General features: G+C 44.6%; 1 protein-coding gene across 3 annotated transcripts in view; it reads right to left on the minus strand.

Moving 5' to 3' along the window:
* col7a1 (collagen, type VII, alpha 1) overlaps positions 1–19773 on the minus strand; it is a 436569-nt gene that overhangs the window by 263320 nt on the left and 153476 nt on the right. For all 3 annotated transcript variants that reach the window (XM_072581827.1, XM_072581825.1, XM_072581826.1), the window contains exons 19-25: positions 19477–19599; positions 12853–12996; positions 10877–10999; positions 9781–9924; positions 6484–6615; positions 4559–4705; positions 1466–1597 (exon numbers count right to left, since the gene is read on the minus strand). In XM_072581827.1, the coding sequence (XP_072437928.1) occupies positions 1466–1597; positions 4559–4705; positions 6484–6615; positions 9781–9924; positions 10877–10999; positions 12853–12996; positions 19477–19599 (945 nt within the window). The remainder of the gene's footprint in view (positions 1–1465; positions 1598–4558; positions 4706–6483; positions 6616–9780; positions 9925–10876; positions 11000–12852; positions 12997–19476; positions 19600–19773) is intronic.

A 19773-nucleotide genomic window follows, 5' to 3' on the forward strand; every position in this document is an offset into this window, starting at 1 on the left:
TGTGACAAACTGTCTATTCATATCTGTGAGAGAGAATGTGTGTACATGCGTACGTGTGTGTGAGTGTAACAGAGTGTGTGTGTATGTATGTGTGGCTATGTATGTGTACATGTATGTGTGTGAGAGAAAGTCAACTTGTGTGTGCATGTGCGTGTGTGTATATGTATGCGTGTCTAGGAGTCTGCCTGTGTGTGTGTGTGTGTGTGTATGAATGAGAGACAGATTATAAAGTGTGTTTTTGCATGTGTGAGCATGTACACATGTGTCTCTGTAGAAGCAACAAAGTTATTCTGAGCTGTTATAAAACAATAATGAGGTCTTAGTTATAGGATTGTTGTTAATACGAGGCATAAAGCGGAGTCTGGATGCCAAGGCCTTGGAGAGGCTGCAAGGGAGATTTAGCCAAAGGATATCAGGGTCACAGAACTGCAGTTACATAGAACAACTGGAGAAATGTGGTTTGTTCACTGAAGCAGAGAAGGCTGAGAAGGAACCTGATTGAAGTGTAGAAAATTATGAGGGGCATAGACATAGTGGGTAACAGCTGTTGCCCTTAGTCAGAGGCTTATTAGCAAGAGGGCATAATTTTAATTAGAAAGGCAGGAGGTTTAGAGGAGATTTGAGGAAACATGTTTTCACCCAGAGAGGGGTGGGGGTCTGGAATGCACTGCCCAAGAGCGGTCAAGGTAAGAAACCTCACAACCTTTAAAATGTACTTGGAGGTGAAATGTCATAACATTCAAGGTTATGAGCCAAGTGCTGGAAAGTGGGACGAGTGCAGATTCAGAGTCACTTTTTCAATGCAGACTCAATGGGCTGAGGGGACTCTTCTGAACTGGTACGATTCTCCGATTCTAAGACAAAGGGAGAATATTGATCGGGCTGTTCAAAACCAGGAGGAAGTCAGAAGAATATAGTTTTTCCAGGAATTTCTTCATCATTCGTGGGATGTGGGCATCACTGGCCAGGCTAACACTGTTAGCCTTGCTGTAAACTGACTGGCTTGCTGGGCCATTTCAGGTAGTCAACTCACTTTGCTGTGGGTCTGGAGCCACATGTAGGCCAGACCAGGTCAAGATTAGAGACCAAAAAACTGCAGAATCTGGATTCCAAAATAGGCAGGAGGCTGGAAGAACACAGCAAGCCAGGCAGCATCGGGAGGTGGAGAAGTCAACGTTTCGGGTGTAACCCTTCTTCAGGACTGGGGGTGGGTGTGGGGGGGGGGGGGGGGGGGGGGAGCTGCAGTTAAAGGGGGTGGTGGGGGCCGGATGTTAAAGTGGGGATAGGTGAAGACAGGCAGAGGGTATGACCTGGTTGGTCAATGGTACCTGTGTTCTTTCAGCCTCCTGCTTGCCTATTCTAGACCAGGTAAGGATGGAAGGTAGCCTTCCCTAAAGGACATCAGTGAACCAGAGGGGTTTTTCTGACTGTCGGAGCACTATATTAGATGCACGGAAGGATTTACCTTCTGCCAGTCTCCACTGGATTCTGTATCCAGAGCTTCCCGGCACACTATTCCAGGTGATCTGTATCCGTTTGGTTGTTGAACCGATGATGCGCAGACCCTCAACTGCTCCCAGAGGACGTTCAGCAGCAGCTGCAGTTTTGGGGTGAAGGAACAAACTCGTTAACATTGACACATGGAAACCACTGAGGAACAGTTAAATAAGATGGGCATGTTGTCACATAGCCTCACTGAAGGTTTACAGGTTTCAAAGCTGGCTGCATTACTGTGGAAAACAGGGGCATGTTTTTAAATTGGGAAGTGAGGAGAATTAACTCATGCCCACGTGCACGGAAAGCATCCTGGAGTTAAATCCACAGAATGAGATCATTGAATCACCTCATGTTAGACAAGGTATTCAGCCCATCTTAGAAGATAAGCACCTAGGAGCAGGAGTGGGTAGTCCAGCCTCTTGAACCTGCTCTGCTATTTCACACAAAATGGCTGACCTCACCTTGGCCTCAATTCCAATTGCCCCCTGCCCACTCTCCATAACCCTTCAACCCGTTACTAATGAACAATCTGTCTACAGTCAGTTATTCTATAACGTGTTGGTTGTGTTCTTGTGCAGCACTGCATTATAGAAAAATCACACTTTGGAAACAGCACTCAAAGTGTCAACGACATAATCACGTTACAGTCAACATGTTTTAAGAGTTGGCACTTTAGAAACAGCATCCCCATTTTGTCAATCGCGTTACAGCAGATTTGTGTTAACGAAATGTGCATTATAGCAGAATGACTTGTATCTCCTCTTTAAATTTACTTCATGTCGACCACACTCTGGGGTTGTGAATTCCACAGGTTCATGAGCCTTTGAAAGAAGTAAATTTTCCTCATCTGATTTGAATCTGCAACTCCTTATCCTAAAAATCTGACCACTCTTTCTTGATTGCTCAAATGTGGAAATATCCTCTCTGCATCAACTTTGTTTCACATCTTATAGACATGATTTCCTATAGTGTGGAACCAGTCCACACCAACCCTCCGAAAAGTAACCCACCCAGACCCATTTCCCTCCGACTAATGCACCTAACACTATGGGCAATTTAGCATGGCCAATTCACCTGACCTATACATCTTTGGACTGTGGGAGGAAACCCACGCAAGCAATGTGCAAACTCCACACAGACAGTCACCCAAGGCTAGAATTGAACCTGGGACCCTGGTGCTTGTGAGACAGCAGTGCTAACCACTGAGCCACTGTGCTCACATACTGCTAAACTCCAAACCATATGGGCTTAAACTACTCAATTTCTTGCCATATGACAAACCCCCTCATCTCTGGAATCAATCTTGTGAACCTCCTCTGAACTGGCTCCAAGACAACTATATTCCTCCTCAAGTTAGAGAATCAAAATTGTGCACAGTTCTCCAGGGTGTGGTCTCACCAATATCTTGCTCAGTGATGCAGCAACACTTCCCTACTTTTATACTTTGCTCCTTTAGTAATAAATACCAAAATTGCATTTCCTTCCTTATTATCCACTGCACCAGCACCTAAGATATTATTTGATTCATGCACAAAGACATTCAGATCCCTCTGCACTAAAGTTTCTCTCCATTTAGATAACTTGCCTTTCTATTCCTCTGACCAAAATGGATAACCTCATACCTATCACGTTAAACTCCATCTGCCCAGCCCATTCATCTAGCCAATCCATATTAATTTGTAAATTTCTCATTTGAGAATGTGGTGCTGGAAAAACACAGCAGGTCAGGCAGCATCTGAGGAGCATCGATGTTTTGGGCATAAGCCCTTCATCAGGAATGAAGGGCTTATGCCTGAAACATCGATTCTCTTGTTCCTCTGAGGAACAGGCTGTACTTTTCCAGCACCACATTCTCGACTCTGATCTCCAGCATCTGCAGTCCCTAGTAAATTTCTTATGTCTTTATTGCAACTTACTTTCCCATCCATTTTGGTGCCATCTGCAAATGTGGCTATTGTACTTTCTGTTCCTGTATTGAAGGCAGTAATATAAATCGGAAATAGTTGGAGTCTAAAGAACCAAGCCTATGGCACCCCAAGTACTTCACGAGCACAGAGAAGTCCAAATTCTTTCTGAACAGATTTCTGGATTTTGACTTTCATTGCTCAGTTTATACCTCAGTCACTCTGTTTAAAGCAGAAATGTTGGATATGATTCCTAAATTTGCCTTCTTACGACTTCACTAAAATTTAATATAACTTAATCACCTATCTAATTCATGTCCAGTTCTGGATGCTATGTTATAGAGAGGATGGGATTACATTGGCAAGAGCATGGAAGTAATTTTATAAGATTGGTCCCAGGTCTGAGAAACTTCAGTAATGAGGATAGATGGAAGAAGAAGGATCTGTTCTCTTTAGAGAGAAGAGGGCTGAGAGGAGATCTGATAGAGGTTTTCAAAATCATGAGGGGACTGGATAGAACAGATAGGGAGAAGCTGTCCCATTCATAAAAGAATCAACAGGCCATAGATTTAAAGTGATCTGGCAAGTGTGATGTGAGGAAGATCATTGTTAACTCAGTGAACAGTTAAGGTGCTTTACACTCCCCAGCTGTGTGATAGAGGTAGGTTCAATTGCGACATTCAAAGGGTGAATATTTGGATAAAAATCATGTGCAAGGGAATGGGGAGAAGGCAGGAGTTTGGCGAGAGACAATGATATTTGTTTGAAGAGCCATGGGCAGAATGGCCTCCATCCGTGCCTGTTACAATTCTGTAATTCCCAGCTTCTGTAGTTTTCCTGAAAGAAGATCTCCTAGCCACTCACTTTCCAGACTCAATAAACCAAGATTCACCCTCCCACAATGTATGTGCCATTCCCAGTCCTCCACATCAAACTAATAAGCCGTGTTGCTGCAGCACGTGTTTTTGTCAGAGAATGGCTAAGGAAGAGACAATTGCACTTCCTGACAGAAAATAATTATTTGCATCAAAAGAAGAGACATGGTGAAAAAACAGGACAGGGACATGGATAATTGGCCAAATGAGGCTCCCATAAAACCAGCCAGAGATAGAGAATAGTCTGGCTGAGCAATACTATCCTTCCCCTGATACACTTACGAGTGGTCGCTGTAATCGTGACAGGCTGTCCTTCTCGATTTCTAATCAACGCAACAACTTTCACGAGGTAATTAACTCCGCCTTGCAAGTCCGCAATGTCAAAGGTCGTTACGTCTCCAGGTACAACTCTAGTGATCTCAGGTCCTCCTGCAGATTGAAAGAAAACATCAAATCGCGTTGCCTAGTTCCAAGTTTTTTCTTAAAACCTCATTCATAGGACGTGGGCGTCACTGGCTAGGCTTGCACTCATCGCACAGTGAGTCAAAAACATTGCTGTGGGTCTGGAGTCACACGTAGGCCAGACCAGGCAAGGGTGGCAGTTTTCTTCCCTCAAGGTCATGAGTGAACTTGCTGGGTTTTTTTTCCCGACAATCAACAATGGTTTCATGATCATTGTTAGACTCTTAACTCCAGACTTTTCTTTCAAATTTAATTCAAATTCAACTTTTGCCGAATCAGGATTCAAACCAAGGCCCCAAAAATACTATAGTTCTGAGGAAGGGTCACCAGACCCGAAATGTTAACTCTGATTTCTCTGCATAGATGTGCCAGATCTGCTGAGCTTTTCCAGCACTTTTTGTTTTTGACCTCAAAATACCAAGTGGGTCGTAGGATCAATAGTCTGGCGACAATACCACTAAGCCGCTGCCTTCCCTACATCACTGAAATAGAAAGGTACAGTGGTGCAGTGGTTAGCATTGCTGCCTCACTGCACTAGAGACCCGGGTTCAACTCCTGCCTCAGGCAACTGTCTGTGTAGAGTTTGCACGTTCTCTGTGCGGATTTCCTTCGGGTACTCTGGTTTCCTCCCACAATCCAAAAAATGTGCAGATCAGGTGAATTGGCTGTGCTAAATTGCCCATAGTGTCAGGTGAAGGGGTAAATGTAGGGGAATGGTTGTGGGTCGGTGTGGACTTGTTGGGCTGAAGGGCCTGTTTCCACACTGTAAGTAATCTAATCTAAAAAGATACTGTTTATTTTGCCAAAACCCAGGGACCCTTTAGATCTTCAGTCTCAACCATCTCCTAACTAGCTATTTTATCACAGAATCCCTACAGTGCAAGAAAAGGCCATTTGGCCCATCGGGTCTGCACCAACCCCCTGAAGAGCACCTCACCCAGATCCATACCCCCACATTTCCCTGGCAAACCCACCTAGCCTGGATACTACAGGGTACCTTCTCATGGCCAATCCATGTATGTTGTTGGAATCATAGAATCCCTACTGTGTGAAAACAGGCCCTTCGGCCCAGCACATCCACACAGACCCTCTGAAGAGTAACCCACCCAGACTCATTCCCCTACTGCTCTACATTTACCCCTTACTAATGCACCTAACCTACACATTCCTGAACACATGCACAATTTAACACGGCCAATTCACCTGGCCTGCACATCTTTGGATTGTGGAAGGAAACCGGAGCACCCGGGGGAATTCCACACAGACACAGGGAGAATGTGCAAACTCCACACAGACAGTCGCCCGCGGCTGGAATCGAACCCGGGTCCCTGGCGCTGAGGCTGCAGTGCCAACCACTGACAGACTATGGTGCCAAACAAAAAGCCTATTTTGCCGAAACCAGGAATGAACCAGGGACCTTTAGATCTTAGTTTTGGGTTACATCAGTCACTTGGGACATGAATGTTTTTTTTTATTTACTGGAATATGACTGGCAAATTCAGCATTAAAAGTCCAACTCCCTACTTTGAGAAGTTGGTGATGAGCCAGTTCTTGAGTGTCATGGGAGGCTACTTCAGGTGGCAACTAAAAGTCAACTACATGTCTGCAGGTCTGAAATCAGACTGGGTAAGGATGGCAGATTTCCTCCCCTAAAGGACTCAGTGGGTTTTGAAGATGACTGAGCGGTTTCATGACCATCAACACGGATTTAAAATCCTTCCCCAATTTCACATAAACAGACCCACCATCACTGCGTTTCCAACTGATGCGGTAAGATGTGGCTTCATGAACACCGACCCAAGACACGCGCAGGACATCACTACGAGCTTCGAGCACACGCACGTCGCTGACCCCGGCTATCTGGCCCTCTTTGGATGCTGTGACAACAGAACGGGTCACCAAAAGCATGCATATCAAGCTGCTATCAAAGCATTTCATCGTTCCAACCTGATCCTAACGCATGCAATCAAATTCAAAATGGCTTTCAGACACAAGAACATAAAAAGCAGGAGCTTGAATAGGCCATAAGGCCCATTGAATTCTCTTTTGTAATTCAGCAAGGTTGTGGTTCATCTTCTACCTAATTCTATCTTCTCGCACCATCCCCAAATCCCATAACTATTGACCTCTTCTTTAACTGGGCATAGGTTTAAGGTGAGACGGAAGAGATTTAAAAGGGATCTGAGGGGCAACTTTTTCACGCAGAGGGTGGTGTGTAAATGGAATGAGGTGCCAGAGGATGTGGCAGAGGCTGGTACAATTACAGCATTTAAAAGGCATCAGGATGGGTATATGAATAGGAAGAGTTTAGAGGGATATGGGCCAAATGCTGGCAAAAAGGATTAGATTAATTTAGGATATCTGGAAGCATGGACAAGTTGGACCGAAGGGTCCATTTCCATGTTGTACAACTCTGCGCCTCCACAATAGTATTCAACAATTTAGCATCACTTCTCTCTTGATCAGAGAATTCCACAGATTGACAAGCCTCTTAGTAAAGAAATCTCTCCCCAACTCAGTCCTAAAAGGCAAAAATCTTCTTCAAAGCTTGTGATCCTATGTTGTGGACTCCCCAGCCAGTTTCAGTCAGATTACCTCTTAAAGTCATAGAATCACAGAGTGATACAGCACAGAAACAGACCCTTCAACCCAACTTTTCTGTGCTGACCAAGTTTCCTAAACATTTCAACTCCCACTCCCACTCCACCAAGAACATGCAGGTCCTGGGCCTCCTCCATCGCCAAACTCTAACCACCCGATGCCTGGAGGAAGAACACCTCATCTTCCACCTTGGGACCCTACAACCACACAGGATTCACCACTTTCCTCATTTCCCCTCCCCCACCTTATCCCAGTCCCAAGCCTCCAACTCGGCATTGCCCTCTTGACCTGTCCATCATCTTTCCCATCTATCCACTCCCCCCTCCTCTCCGACCTATCACCTTTTCCCTCACCTTCATCTACCTATTGCATTCCCTGCTACCTTTCCCTCCAGCCCAAATCGCCTCCCATTTATCTCTCAGCCCCGGCCCACAAACCTCATTCCTGATGAAGGGCTTATAACCAAATTGCCAATTCTCGGATGCTGCCTGACCTGCTGTGCTTTTCCAGCACCACACTCTCAACTCTGATCCCCAGCATCTGTAGTCCTCACTTTCTCCTAGGTTTCCTAAATTGAACTACTCTCATTTGCCTGCGTTTGGCCCATTTCCCTCTGAAACCTTTCTGTTCATTTACCCATCTAGATGCCTTTTAAATGTTGCAACTGTACCAGCTTCCATCACTTCCTCTTCCAGACTGTTCCATACACACAACACCCTCTGTGTGAAAACTTTGCCTCTTAGCACCCTTTTCAATCTTTCTCCTCTCGCCCTAACCTATGCCCTCTAGTTTTGGACTCCCCTATACTAGGGTAAGGACCTTGGCTATTCACCTTATCTATGCCACTCGTGATTTAATAAATCTCTATGAGGTTACCTCTCATCATCCAAACTCCAGAGAAGATACATCTAGCCCACTCAGTTCATCCTCATCTGTTAACCCAGAAATTAGTCGAGGGAAATGTTGTTATCCTCAAATTAAGGGAAAGCTTTCCAAACACCTTCCCACTGTGGCCCGATTTCGAGGCTTGAAAATTGGAGAGGTGCCCCCGTGAGAGCTGACAAGAGTGGGATGTACAGCTGTTATAACACGGTCCGAGTACCACAGAAACCTGAGGGCTCACTGCCTCAAGACTGCGGCCTTGCAACCAGCACTTTGTGAAGCATTCATCGAGATCCAAACTGCACAGAGTGCTTCGAGCATGGTCTCATCAACGCTGTGCCTTTATTCCTTCGTGGGATATGGGTTTCAGTGACCAAAGCAGCATGCATTGTCCATCCCTAATGTCCACTTGAGAGACAACAATATTGTAGGTCTGGAGTCACATCTAGGTCAGCCCAGGTCTGGATGACAAATTTCTTTCCTTCAAGGACATTATGGAAGTAGATGAGTTTTTGAACAATAATCAAGACTTAATATTATTAAGCTGGAGAGTGTTCAGAAGAGATTTACTGTGATATTGCCAGGACTGGAGGGTTTGAATTAGGTTGGGACTTTTTTTCACTGGAGTGTAGGAGGTTGCAGGGTGACCTTACAGAGGTTAATAAAATCATGAGGGGTATAGATAAGGTGAAGGGCTGCTGTCTTGTCCCGAGAGTAGGAGATTTCAAGACTAGGGGGCACATTTTTAAGGTGACATAAAGATTTTAAAAAGACATGAGAGGCAACTTGTTTGAATAGAGGGTGGTTTGTGTGAGGAACGAACTTCCGGGGAAATGGTGGATGTGGGTACAGTTACAACAATTAACAGACATGAATAAAAACATGTTTGTAAGGATATGGGCCAAATGCAGTTTGGGATTATGATTGGTAAGGACTGGTTAGACAGAAAGGCCTGTTTCTGTGCTGTATGACCCTATTATTAAGACATGATCATTGTCTGATTATTTTTTGGGGGTGGGGGGGATCCCAGATATTTTCCAAAATCAAATTCAAACTTCACTATCTGTTGTGGTGATATTTGAACCCTGGTCCCCAGAAAATTAGCTAGACGTTCTAAATTGCACACCCGGTGACATTACCTACACCCCTGAAGAAGGGCTTTAACGTCGATTCTCCTGTTCCTTGGATGCTGCCTGACCTGCTGCGCTTTTCCAGCAACACATTTTCAGCTCTGATCTCCAGCACCTGCAGTCCTCACTTTCTCCTCCTACATCCCTGTCACCCCATCTGTGCTAATAAGAGTAAGGTCACTTCTCTCTTACACAGTAATCCCTTAGGAACTAAAGTTAACATTCCATTTCTTCCCTGTACTCTATTCACTGTATTTTCTTCTGAAGAAACACAGTCGCTTTAATTTAAAAGACCTGCATTTATCTTCTACGTTTGTTTTTTTCCTGATCTTGCTCCTTCCTGAAATGGATCATGTTTAGTGTATTTTTTTTTTCCATCTCTGTTCCCCACACCCATTCACAATTTTACAATCATTACCAGATACTCACCGGTCTTTGTCATAATAGTGGCAGGATTTCCTTCTCTATTCCCAACGATCGGAGTGATTCTGACTGCGTACGCAGTGTTGGGCTTTAACTTCTGGATGTTAAATGATTTGACATCGCCACTCACCGTATCACTCTCCTCAACTCCTGAAATAACAAACAAAATCTCTACTGTAAAAGCAGCAATATATGTGTTTGTAATGTATGTATAATAATTATATTTTTAATAGAGAACAACATCACAAATCTCATGACGGTTGAACTCTACAGATGCTTTAAATGTCCCCTTTAACTTAAGTTGAAACAGGAGGTTCAGTGTTATGGACTAGGCCAGACCACTCAAAACATTCTTCAGCAGACAGCTCAGACCATAACTTTGCAATTTGTTTCGGTAAGTGTACAGTGAAAATTACCCAGAGTGAGGGAGCTAAGTTGACTACTACACTTTTTTATTAGATTAGATTCCCTACAGTGTGGAAACAGGCCCTTTGGCCCAACCAGTCCACACCGACCCTCCAAAGAATAATCCACCCAGACCCGTTTCCCTCTGACTAATGTGCCTAACACTATGGGCATTTTAGCATGGCCAATTCACCTGGCCTGCACATCTTTTGGATTGTGGGAGGAAACCCACACAAACATGGGGAGAGTGTGCAAACTCCACACAGAGGCTGGAATTGAACCTGGGACCCTGCTGCTATGAGACAGCGGTGCTAACCACTGTGCCAGCATGCCACCCCACAGACAACACTCTATTCACAAAATGACACAATGAAACACAAAGATCAGAATAAAGAACCTCTGCACAACTCAGTCTGTATCCAAACTAGACTTAATTATGCAGTTCCGAATATACACAACAGTCCCAATAAGCAACCCCCTCCCCCTTTAAAAACCCAGTATAAATGGAACACATGTTTACAGGTTGAAGTTGAAGACCAGAAAGAGAGAGAGTGAGTTTCCACAGAGGGAACTGGAAAGTTAACCACATTGGCGTGGGATTGGAGTCACATATATGCCAGACCAGATAAGAATCCTCTTGTATCTTCCCACACAAGGTGTACATTTCAGAATATGGTCAAATCCCAGAGAAACTCACCATCCGCACTTTTCCACGTGATTTTATATGCAGACGCCCTGCCTACTCCAGTCCACGTGATCCGGAGCATGTTTCGCCGAGCTTCAGTCACTCGTACATTGGTCACATCGCCAACAATGGGATCTTTTTGTGAAAGGACACAGAAATGCATTTGCCATTAAGTCACAGAATTTTTAATTTTACGTGGCACCAGAAGCGTGATCACATTCCCCATTCAGTCCCCTCCGACCAGACCCCAGCCCCTGTCCAGGTCGTATCCAAATAAACCCTGGGGTGGGGGCCCATCCCTGGAGGAGTCTCTCACCTGTCGACAGGGGAGAGAGGAGAGGCCACTGCCCCCAAAGGTAAGGGCTCTCAGGCTGTTATAAAGGCCAATACTGGTTGTGTCATGTATGCACTGTTCTGTTTTCACGTTGGTGGCAAAGGTAACATGATCTGCACATCCCTAACACCCTTGAGATTCTCACCCTGGGAGACTAGTGAGGATTATGGAAAGAGGCCAGACCTTTCTTAGCTGAGAGATTTCAGACCGAGGGTGCTGCAGATTGCTGGAGGAAAGTGCAGGCACCTTTGGAATTGTACCCTGCTATTTGTCCAATCATAACTTTGACAGAACTAGCACTGTTGCCTCACGACCCGGGTTCGATTCCAGCGTCGGGCGGCTGTCTGTGTGGAGTTTGCACATTCTCCCTGTGTCTGCATGGGTTTCCTCTGGGTGCTCCAGTATTCTCCCAAAGCTGCACAGGCGGATTAGCCATGGGAAATTGCCTCAGTGTCCAGGGATGGGTTAGCCATGGGTTGCAGGGATAGGGTAGAGGGTATTGAGTTTGGGCGGGATGCTCTGAGGGTTGGTGTGGCCCTGATAGGCCGAATGGCCTGCTTCCTCACAGTGGGGCTTTTATGATTTAAACTGTCCAGTTGGTCCCAATTCCATAACAATCTTTTCATGTATTTATCCGGTTCTCTTTTGAAAGCTGCTCACAGCTCCCGTTCTGACAATTCTCGATATTTTTAATCAAACTGTTCAGACACATTATGACACACCTTTGGAGCAGGTGGGGCTTGAACCATGATCTTCTGACCCAGTCTGATGACACTCTCCCTCAACTGTACACTGACATATAGCGCTCAAAATGAGAAGTGTTCCATCAAGTCGACATGCCCTTGACATGCAATCATTGTCATCACTAATCTTTCACATTCAACATTCTGGGGCTACCATTGACAAGAAACCGAACTGGACTAGCGATATAAATCCAATGGCTGCAATAGCAGTCAGAGGCTAGGAATACTATGGCAAATGACTCCACTCCTGACTCCCCAAAGTCTGCCCACCACCAAAAGGTACAAGTCAGGAGTGTGATGAAACAGTCCTCACTTGTCTGGGTGGGTGCAACACTCAAGAAGCTCCACACCATCCAGGACAAAGCAGCCCACTTGACTGGCATCACAACCACCACTTTCGATATGCACTCCCTTCACTACTGACTCACAGTGTGTTCCATCTACAAGATGCACTGCAGCATCTCACCCAGACTCCTTCACAACACCTTCCAAACCCACAACCACTTCCATCTAGAAGGACAAGGACACCAGATACACGGGGACACCGTCCCATGCAAGTTCCTCTCTTAGCTACTCACCATTCTGACTTGGAAATACATCACCGTTCCTTCACTGTTGATGGGTCAAAATCCTGGAATTCCCTCCCTAAGGGCATTGTGGATCAACCCACAGCAGGTGGACTGCAGCTGTTCAAGAAGGCAGCTCACCCCCACCTTCTCAAAGGGTAACTAGGGACGGGCAATAAATACCAGTGTGATCTGCGATGCCCACATCCTGTGAATCAGTTAACTAAAAAGGGCACCACTTAATGTGAAGGTACATAAAAGTCACCAAAAAGTAATAATGGCCCAAATGAGTCCCTATGGTGATATAGTCAATGAAGGGGCTAGGAACTCTGTGCCAACACTCACTGGTCTTTGTAGTCACTGTCATGACGTTTCCCTCTCTGGATCCAACCAGTCCCGAGACTTCAATCGCGTACATAGTGTTGGGCTGCAACCCCTCAATATCGAAGGTGGTGATATCTCTGTTCAGAATCCGACTGTCCTTGACACCTGAGGGGCAAACAAATAAGATGGAGACCTGAGCACACAGGAACATCGAGCTGCATTCGTAACAATGTGGCAAACTAACCCAAGGTGCTTTAGAAGAGAGATTATCACACAACATCTGACATTAGGTTTACAAGAATGGTCCCAGGAATGAAAAGCTTAACATAAGAGGAACATTTGAGGACTCTGGGTCTATAGTCAATGGAGTTTAGAAGGTTGAGGGGGAATTTAATTGAAACATAGAATAATGAATAGACTGGACAGAGTGGATGTTGGGAAGATGTTTCCATTGGTAGGAGAGACTAGGATCTGAGGGCACAGCCTTAGAGTAAAGGGAAGACCTTTTAAAATGGAGATAAGAAGAAACTTCTTCAGCCAGAGAGTGGGGAATCTATGGTATTCATTGCCACAGAAGGCTGTGGAGGCCAGGTCATTGAGTATATTTAAGACTGAGATAGGTAGTTTATTGATTGTCAAGGGGATCAAGGGTTATGGGGAGAAAGTGGGAGAATGGGGTTGAGAAACCTATCAGCCATGATGGAATGGCGGAGCAGGCTCGATGGGCTGAATGGCCTAATTTTTGCTCCTATGTCTTATGGTTTTATGAGCCCACACAAAGAGATAGGTTGACAGCAAGTTTTAAGAAGTGACAAAGTGAGAGGCAGAGGGATGCAGGGGTTTGGTGAGGAATTTCAAAGTTTAGCTGTTTTTTGCCAAGCTCCTGTCTCCATGGAATGTGCTGTTCCTTCAGACTTGACATTGTGTAATTCTGTTCCCGTAGATCCTGCTGTCTATGGGCCTGGGTTCTACCTTGCATTGTAGAGGTTAATCTCTTATGGTAGGCTCTCCCGAACTGTCTGAGTCTGCTGCATCTCTGTCTCCACTATTATGTTGTGGAGAAGGCCAGGATTGTTGCCCATCCCTCATTTGCCATGAACCATGGGCCTTACCAGACCATTTCAGACAGTGGTTAAGAGTCAACCCCATTGTTGTGGGCCTGGAGTCACGTATAGTTCAAACCTGGTATGGAAGGCAGATTTCATTCCCTGAAGGACATGAGTGAACCAGATGGGCTTTCCCCATACCCTTATATGTTATTTCCTTTCAAATAATCATCCAACATTCTCTTCAAAGTTTTAATTCTAAGCAGGCCAATCCAGACCAGAGTTACACATTCAGTGGAAGAAGATTTTTTTTTCACATCACATTCGCTCCCTTTGTGAATCATTTTAATTCCGTGCTCTCTGGTTCTTTGTCCTTGTCGGAGCAGGATTAGTTTCTCTCTATGTCCTCTCTCCAGTGCCCTCACGATTTTGCAAACCTCTGTTGAATCTCCTCTGAGCCTTCTCCTCTCGAGGACGAACAGCTCCAACCTCTCCAATCTAGCCTCATCACTGAAGTTTCTCATCCCTGCAACCATTCTGGTAAACCACTTCTGCACTCTCTCCAAGTGTGCCCACATCTTCCCTGTAATGTGACACCCACACCTCTATACATTACTCCAGCTGAGGTCTAAGAAGTATGTTATTCAAGTTCAACATCCTTGTTCTTGTACTCTATGTCTCTACATAGAGCTGAGAACACTATACTTTATTAACGGCGCTCTTTACTCCAGTGATCTGTGCACTTATAGACCCAGGTCCCCCTGGTCCTGCACCTCCTATTGCCTTCTGTCTGAGTGTGTTCTTCCTACCATAAGCCGTTACTTCATACTTCTCCACATTGAACCTCATCTGCCGCCTATCCACCCACTCCACCAACCTGTCAATGTCCTTTTGGAGTTTCTCACTGTCGTCCTCACAGTGTACAATGTCTCCAAGTTTCAGATCATCCACAAACTCGAACTAAAATTAACAAATTCATTCCCATTCTTCAATACTGAGGACTCAAGGAGCTGAAAGTATAGCTAGCATTGGGGGAGCAATTAACATTGGGGATCAGTAACATTGGGAATAAATAACATTAGGGATCATAAACACTAGTTACATGCAACATTAGGGATAATTAACATTTGGGGTCATTCACACAGGGATATTCAACATTAGGGATAATTAATATTGGGGATCATTCACACTAGGGATTTCAACATTGGGGATCATTAATATTGGGGATCATTAACTCTAGGGATATTCAACATTTGGCATCATTAACATTAGGGATCATTAACATTGGGGATAACATAGAACAAAGAACAATACAGCACAGAACAGGCCCTTCGGCCCACGATGTTGTGCCGAACTTCTATCCTAGATTAAGCACCCATCCATGTACCTATCCAAATGCCGCTTAAAGGTCGCCAATGAGTCTGACTCTACCACTCCCACGGGCAGCGCATTCCATGCCCCCACCACTCTCTGGGTAAAGAACCCACCCCTGACATCTCCCCTATACCTTCCACCCTTCCACCCTAAATAATATTAGGAATAATCAACATTGGAGATAATTAAAAGGCGCCAATTTGAGAATGGAAACTTCTTCTTAACTTCAAAGGAGAACTTCCTAAAATTAGACTTTGAACTTCAGTACGTCAGAGTTTGTGGAGATTGCGGACAAGATCAGCATTTAATGCCTGTGAACTAGTTTCTTGCATAATCATTTCAGAGGGCAGTTAAGAATCACTCACATTGGGATTGCCTGTCAGTCACACCAAGTCGGGACAGCAGATTTCCTTTCCAAAAGGACATTATTGAATTATAGAGCCATAGAATCACATGGCTGTACAACACGGAAACAGATCCTTCCGTCCAACTCATCCATGTCAACCAGATATTCTAAATTAATCTAGTCCCATTTGTCAGCATTTGACCCATATCCCTCCAAACCCTTCCTATTCATATACACATCCAGATGCCTTTTAAATTTTGTAATTGTACCAGCCTCCACCACTTCCTCTGGCAGCTCATTCCATACACGTACCACCCTCTGCGTAAAAAAGTTGTCCCTTAGGTCCCTTTTAAATCTTCTCACTCTCACCCTAAACCTACGCCCTCTAGTTCTGAACTCCCCCACCCAAGGGAAAAGACTTTGTCTAACCTATCCATGCCCCTCATGATTTTATAAACCCCTATAAGGTCACCCCTCAGCCTCCGACACTCCAGGGAAACAGCCCAGCCTATTCAGCCTCTCTCTACAGCTAACCCTGGCAACATCCTTTTAAATCTTTTCTGAACCCTTTCAAGTTTCACAATATCCTTCAGATAGGAAGGAGACCAGAATGGCACGCAATATTCCAAAAGCGGCCGAACCAATGTCCTCTACAGACGCAACTCCCATACTCAATGCTCTGGCTAGATGGGTTTTTTACAGAAATCATTGATAGCTTCAGAGTTATCTCACTGCGAATATCTTCATTTTCCAGATTTATAAACTGCATTTAAATACCACCAGCAGCTATGGTTGATATGAACCTGTAGTCCCAGAGCACTAGCTTCTGGATTGCTAGCCCAGTGAAATTACCATAACAATCCTATCTCCCCAGGTGTGTTGCCAACTCTCTGAGTCTCAAGTTTTAATAATTTATCCTCACATCAAAGGTCAAGAAAACACCAATAAAGACTCAACACCGAGACAAAACATATTCTGGCTTCAGTTTTTCGATTTTCTCTGAAGGTGACACTTATTAATTATAAAGACAATGAAGATCTCTCAAGGCTCATCTATGAAGAACAGTTACTGGAAAATGGTTAGAAATATCGGGCAGATTGACTCAAGGCCTTGAGCATACACAAAGAGTAACCTAGATGGAAGCAGATGGAGGAGCAGAGGAAGGCCATTTGGCCCATCAAGTCTGCTCCATCATTCAATGAGATCATGGTTGATCTGATGATTCCTCAACTCCACATTCCTGTTTTTTCTCAATCACCTTTGTTTCCCTTATTGATTAAAAATCTGTCTACCTTAGCTCTTAATATACAGAATAACCCAACCTCGGCAGGTTTCTGAGAGATTCCACAGATTCACTACCCACTGAGAAGAAATTCCTCCTCATTTCTGTCTTAAATGTGCAAGCCCTAATTGTGAGGTTCTGCCCTCTGTCCCTAGACTCTCCCTCAAGCTTAAACAACCTCTCTGCATTGAACATGTCAAGTCCCCAAAGAACTTTTCAATAAGGTCTCCTCTCATTTTTCCAGGCCCAATCTACTCAGCCTCTCCTCATAAAACACTCCTCCATATCTGGTATCAGTCCAAGTGAACCTTCTCTGAAGTGTCTCTAATGCCAGTAAATCCTTCCTTAGATAAGGGACCCCAAAACTGTTCACAGTGTTCCAGTTTTGGTCTGACTTGTACCTTGGATAGATTTAGCACAACTTCCTGTTTTCATACTCCATTCCTTCTGAAATAAATGCCAATATTCTATTTGTCTCCTCTATTACCCAATTGAATTTAGATGATAGTTGCAGGGATTGGAACCAGGTCCAGGTAGATCTCACTGACTATGTGATTGGGGCTGCTATCCTGGGCCAATCAGGGAGCCCTGGCTGACAGGCATAAACAAGATATTCTACGTTCTGGCTCTGAGCTGGCTGTTCGGAGCCCACATACAATGCACATGTAAACAAAGGGTGACTTGGTGATGGGATACCACCTGCCTCCTTGGAGTTGTTTCACTAATACTTTAGCATGCCTGGATGAGGACACCAATATCCCTTGTTCTGTAGCTTTATGCAGTCCTTCTCCATTTAAATAATAATCACCTCCAATATTCATCTCAGAACCTCACCGTTTCCCACATCGTATTCCAGATGCCAAGTCTCTGCCCACTCACTTAACCTATCTATAACCCTCTGTAGACTCTTTAACCTATCTATAACCCTCTGTAGATTCTTTGTCTCAACCACACCACTTGCCTTCCCAATGTAAACTTGGTGACAAATATTCAATTCCCTCATTCAAATCATTGATATGTAAATGAGAACAGAGGACGTACTCAGTATGAAAAGGCAGGACAGACAGAAGTAATTTTCTCTCAAAAGAAGACTATAAACAGAGGTCTTTAGGAATAAAAGGGTTTAACAAAATCAGTTAACATTCTGGGGACTTGGGTTTGAATCCCACCATGGCAGATGGGGATATTTGAATTCAACAAAAAAAAATCTGGAATTAAGAATCTAATGATGACCATGAAACCATTGTTGTTGGAAAACCCATCTGGTTCACTGATAACCTTCAGGAGGGAAATAAGTCTGCCATCCTTACCTGGTCTGGACTTCACGTGACTCCAGACCCACAGCAATGTGGTGGACTCTCAATTGCCTTGTAAAATGGCCTCGCAAGCCATTCAGTTGTAGCAACTACTTTAAAGTCTCTTCAAGGGCAAGTAGGGGTGAGTAGTAAATGCTGGTCAGCCTGTGACATCCATATCCCACAAATGAATAAAAAGAAGTTTGTGTAAAAAAAGGTTTCCACCTCTTTCGGAGACCAAAACTATGAGCATAATTTAGCCATTTTAATAAATCAAACGTGGCCTTGAGAAATTCCTCTTCATGTAGACAATGTGCAAATGTGGGGCTTGTTCCCATACAGTGTGGTCAAGGTGAGTTATTTGTAAACAAAAACTGAAAGAATTGCAGGTACTGGAAATCAGAAACAAAAACAAAATTGCTGGAGAAGCTCAGCAGGTCTGGCTGAATCTGTAGAGAGAAAGCAGTGTCAACCTTTGGGTCTAGTGGCTCTTCCTCAGAAGTCAGGACTTTTGTTTTATCAATTCATTCACAGGATTAGAGGGTCATTGGATAGACCAGTATTTGTTGCCCGCAGGTTAGTTAGGAGTCACAACATTGCTGTGGGTCAGGACTCCCATACAGGTCAAACCAGGGAAGGGTATTAGTGAACCAGATGGAATCTCCCCCACAGTCACCATTTACTGAACTCAAGTTTCACCATCTCCATGGTGGGATCCAAACCCAGGTCCCCAGAACATTACCTGGTCCCTGGATGAATAGGCCAGCCATAATACCATGAGGCCATCATCTCTCTGAGGTAGCACTGAGGGGAGGTGACTGATAATTCCATGAGGGAGGAAGTGAAAGAAGGTTATGCTAAAAGAAAAACCACACGCTCTGGAAAAACTCACCATCAGCATCTGCGAAAAGTGAAAAATAGAGTTTTTGAAACAAAAATGACACTTCAAAATTATACAATTTACGATGGTCACGCTGTTCCTCTCTCCATGGATGTGGCCCGGCCTGTGGAGATTTTCCAACACTTTTATTCCAGACTCCCAGCACTTGTAGTGTTTTGTTATTATAGAAGGATGTACCAATAGGATTAGATGAAACAGGTTTGGGATGAGGCCCTAGTATCTACCATAAATGGTACACAGACCAGTTGGACCGAATGGCCTCTTTCCATGTTGTAAACCCGATGTGACTCAGCGAACAAATCGGAGCCAAGCCACTACAGGGCTGAAGGTCTTCACATGGTCCACACAGGACCCTCACGATATTGACCAACCCGCAACAGCAAAAACAACAGGATACCCACCATCAGCACGGCGCCATGTGACCCTGTATGCCGTTGCCGTAGCAAATCCAACCCAGCTGACTCGAATCCGGGAGCTCTGCGTTTCAATGACGTGAAGGTTCGTCACACGACCCGCAAGCGATTCTTGGGAAAGAAAAGGTTGTTTTAAGACAAAGAAACAGCTGATATTTCAAAAGAGCCAAAGGCCATACAGCCCAGCAAGCTACTCTTCCCGAATTTTCTATCCATCGCTCGTCTACTCTCTTCAAGTATCAATTGCCTTTAGAACTTGCTTCAGAGAGTCCTTTGTCAAATTTC

This window comes from Chiloscyllium punctatum, chromosome 12, assembly GCF_047496795.1.
Source record: "Chiloscyllium punctatum isolate Juve2018m chromosome 12, sChiPun1.3, whole genome shotgun sequence".
Classification (NCBI taxonomy): Eukaryota; Metazoa; Chordata; class Chondrichthyes; order Orectolobiformes; family Hemiscylliidae; genus Chiloscyllium; species Chiloscyllium punctatum.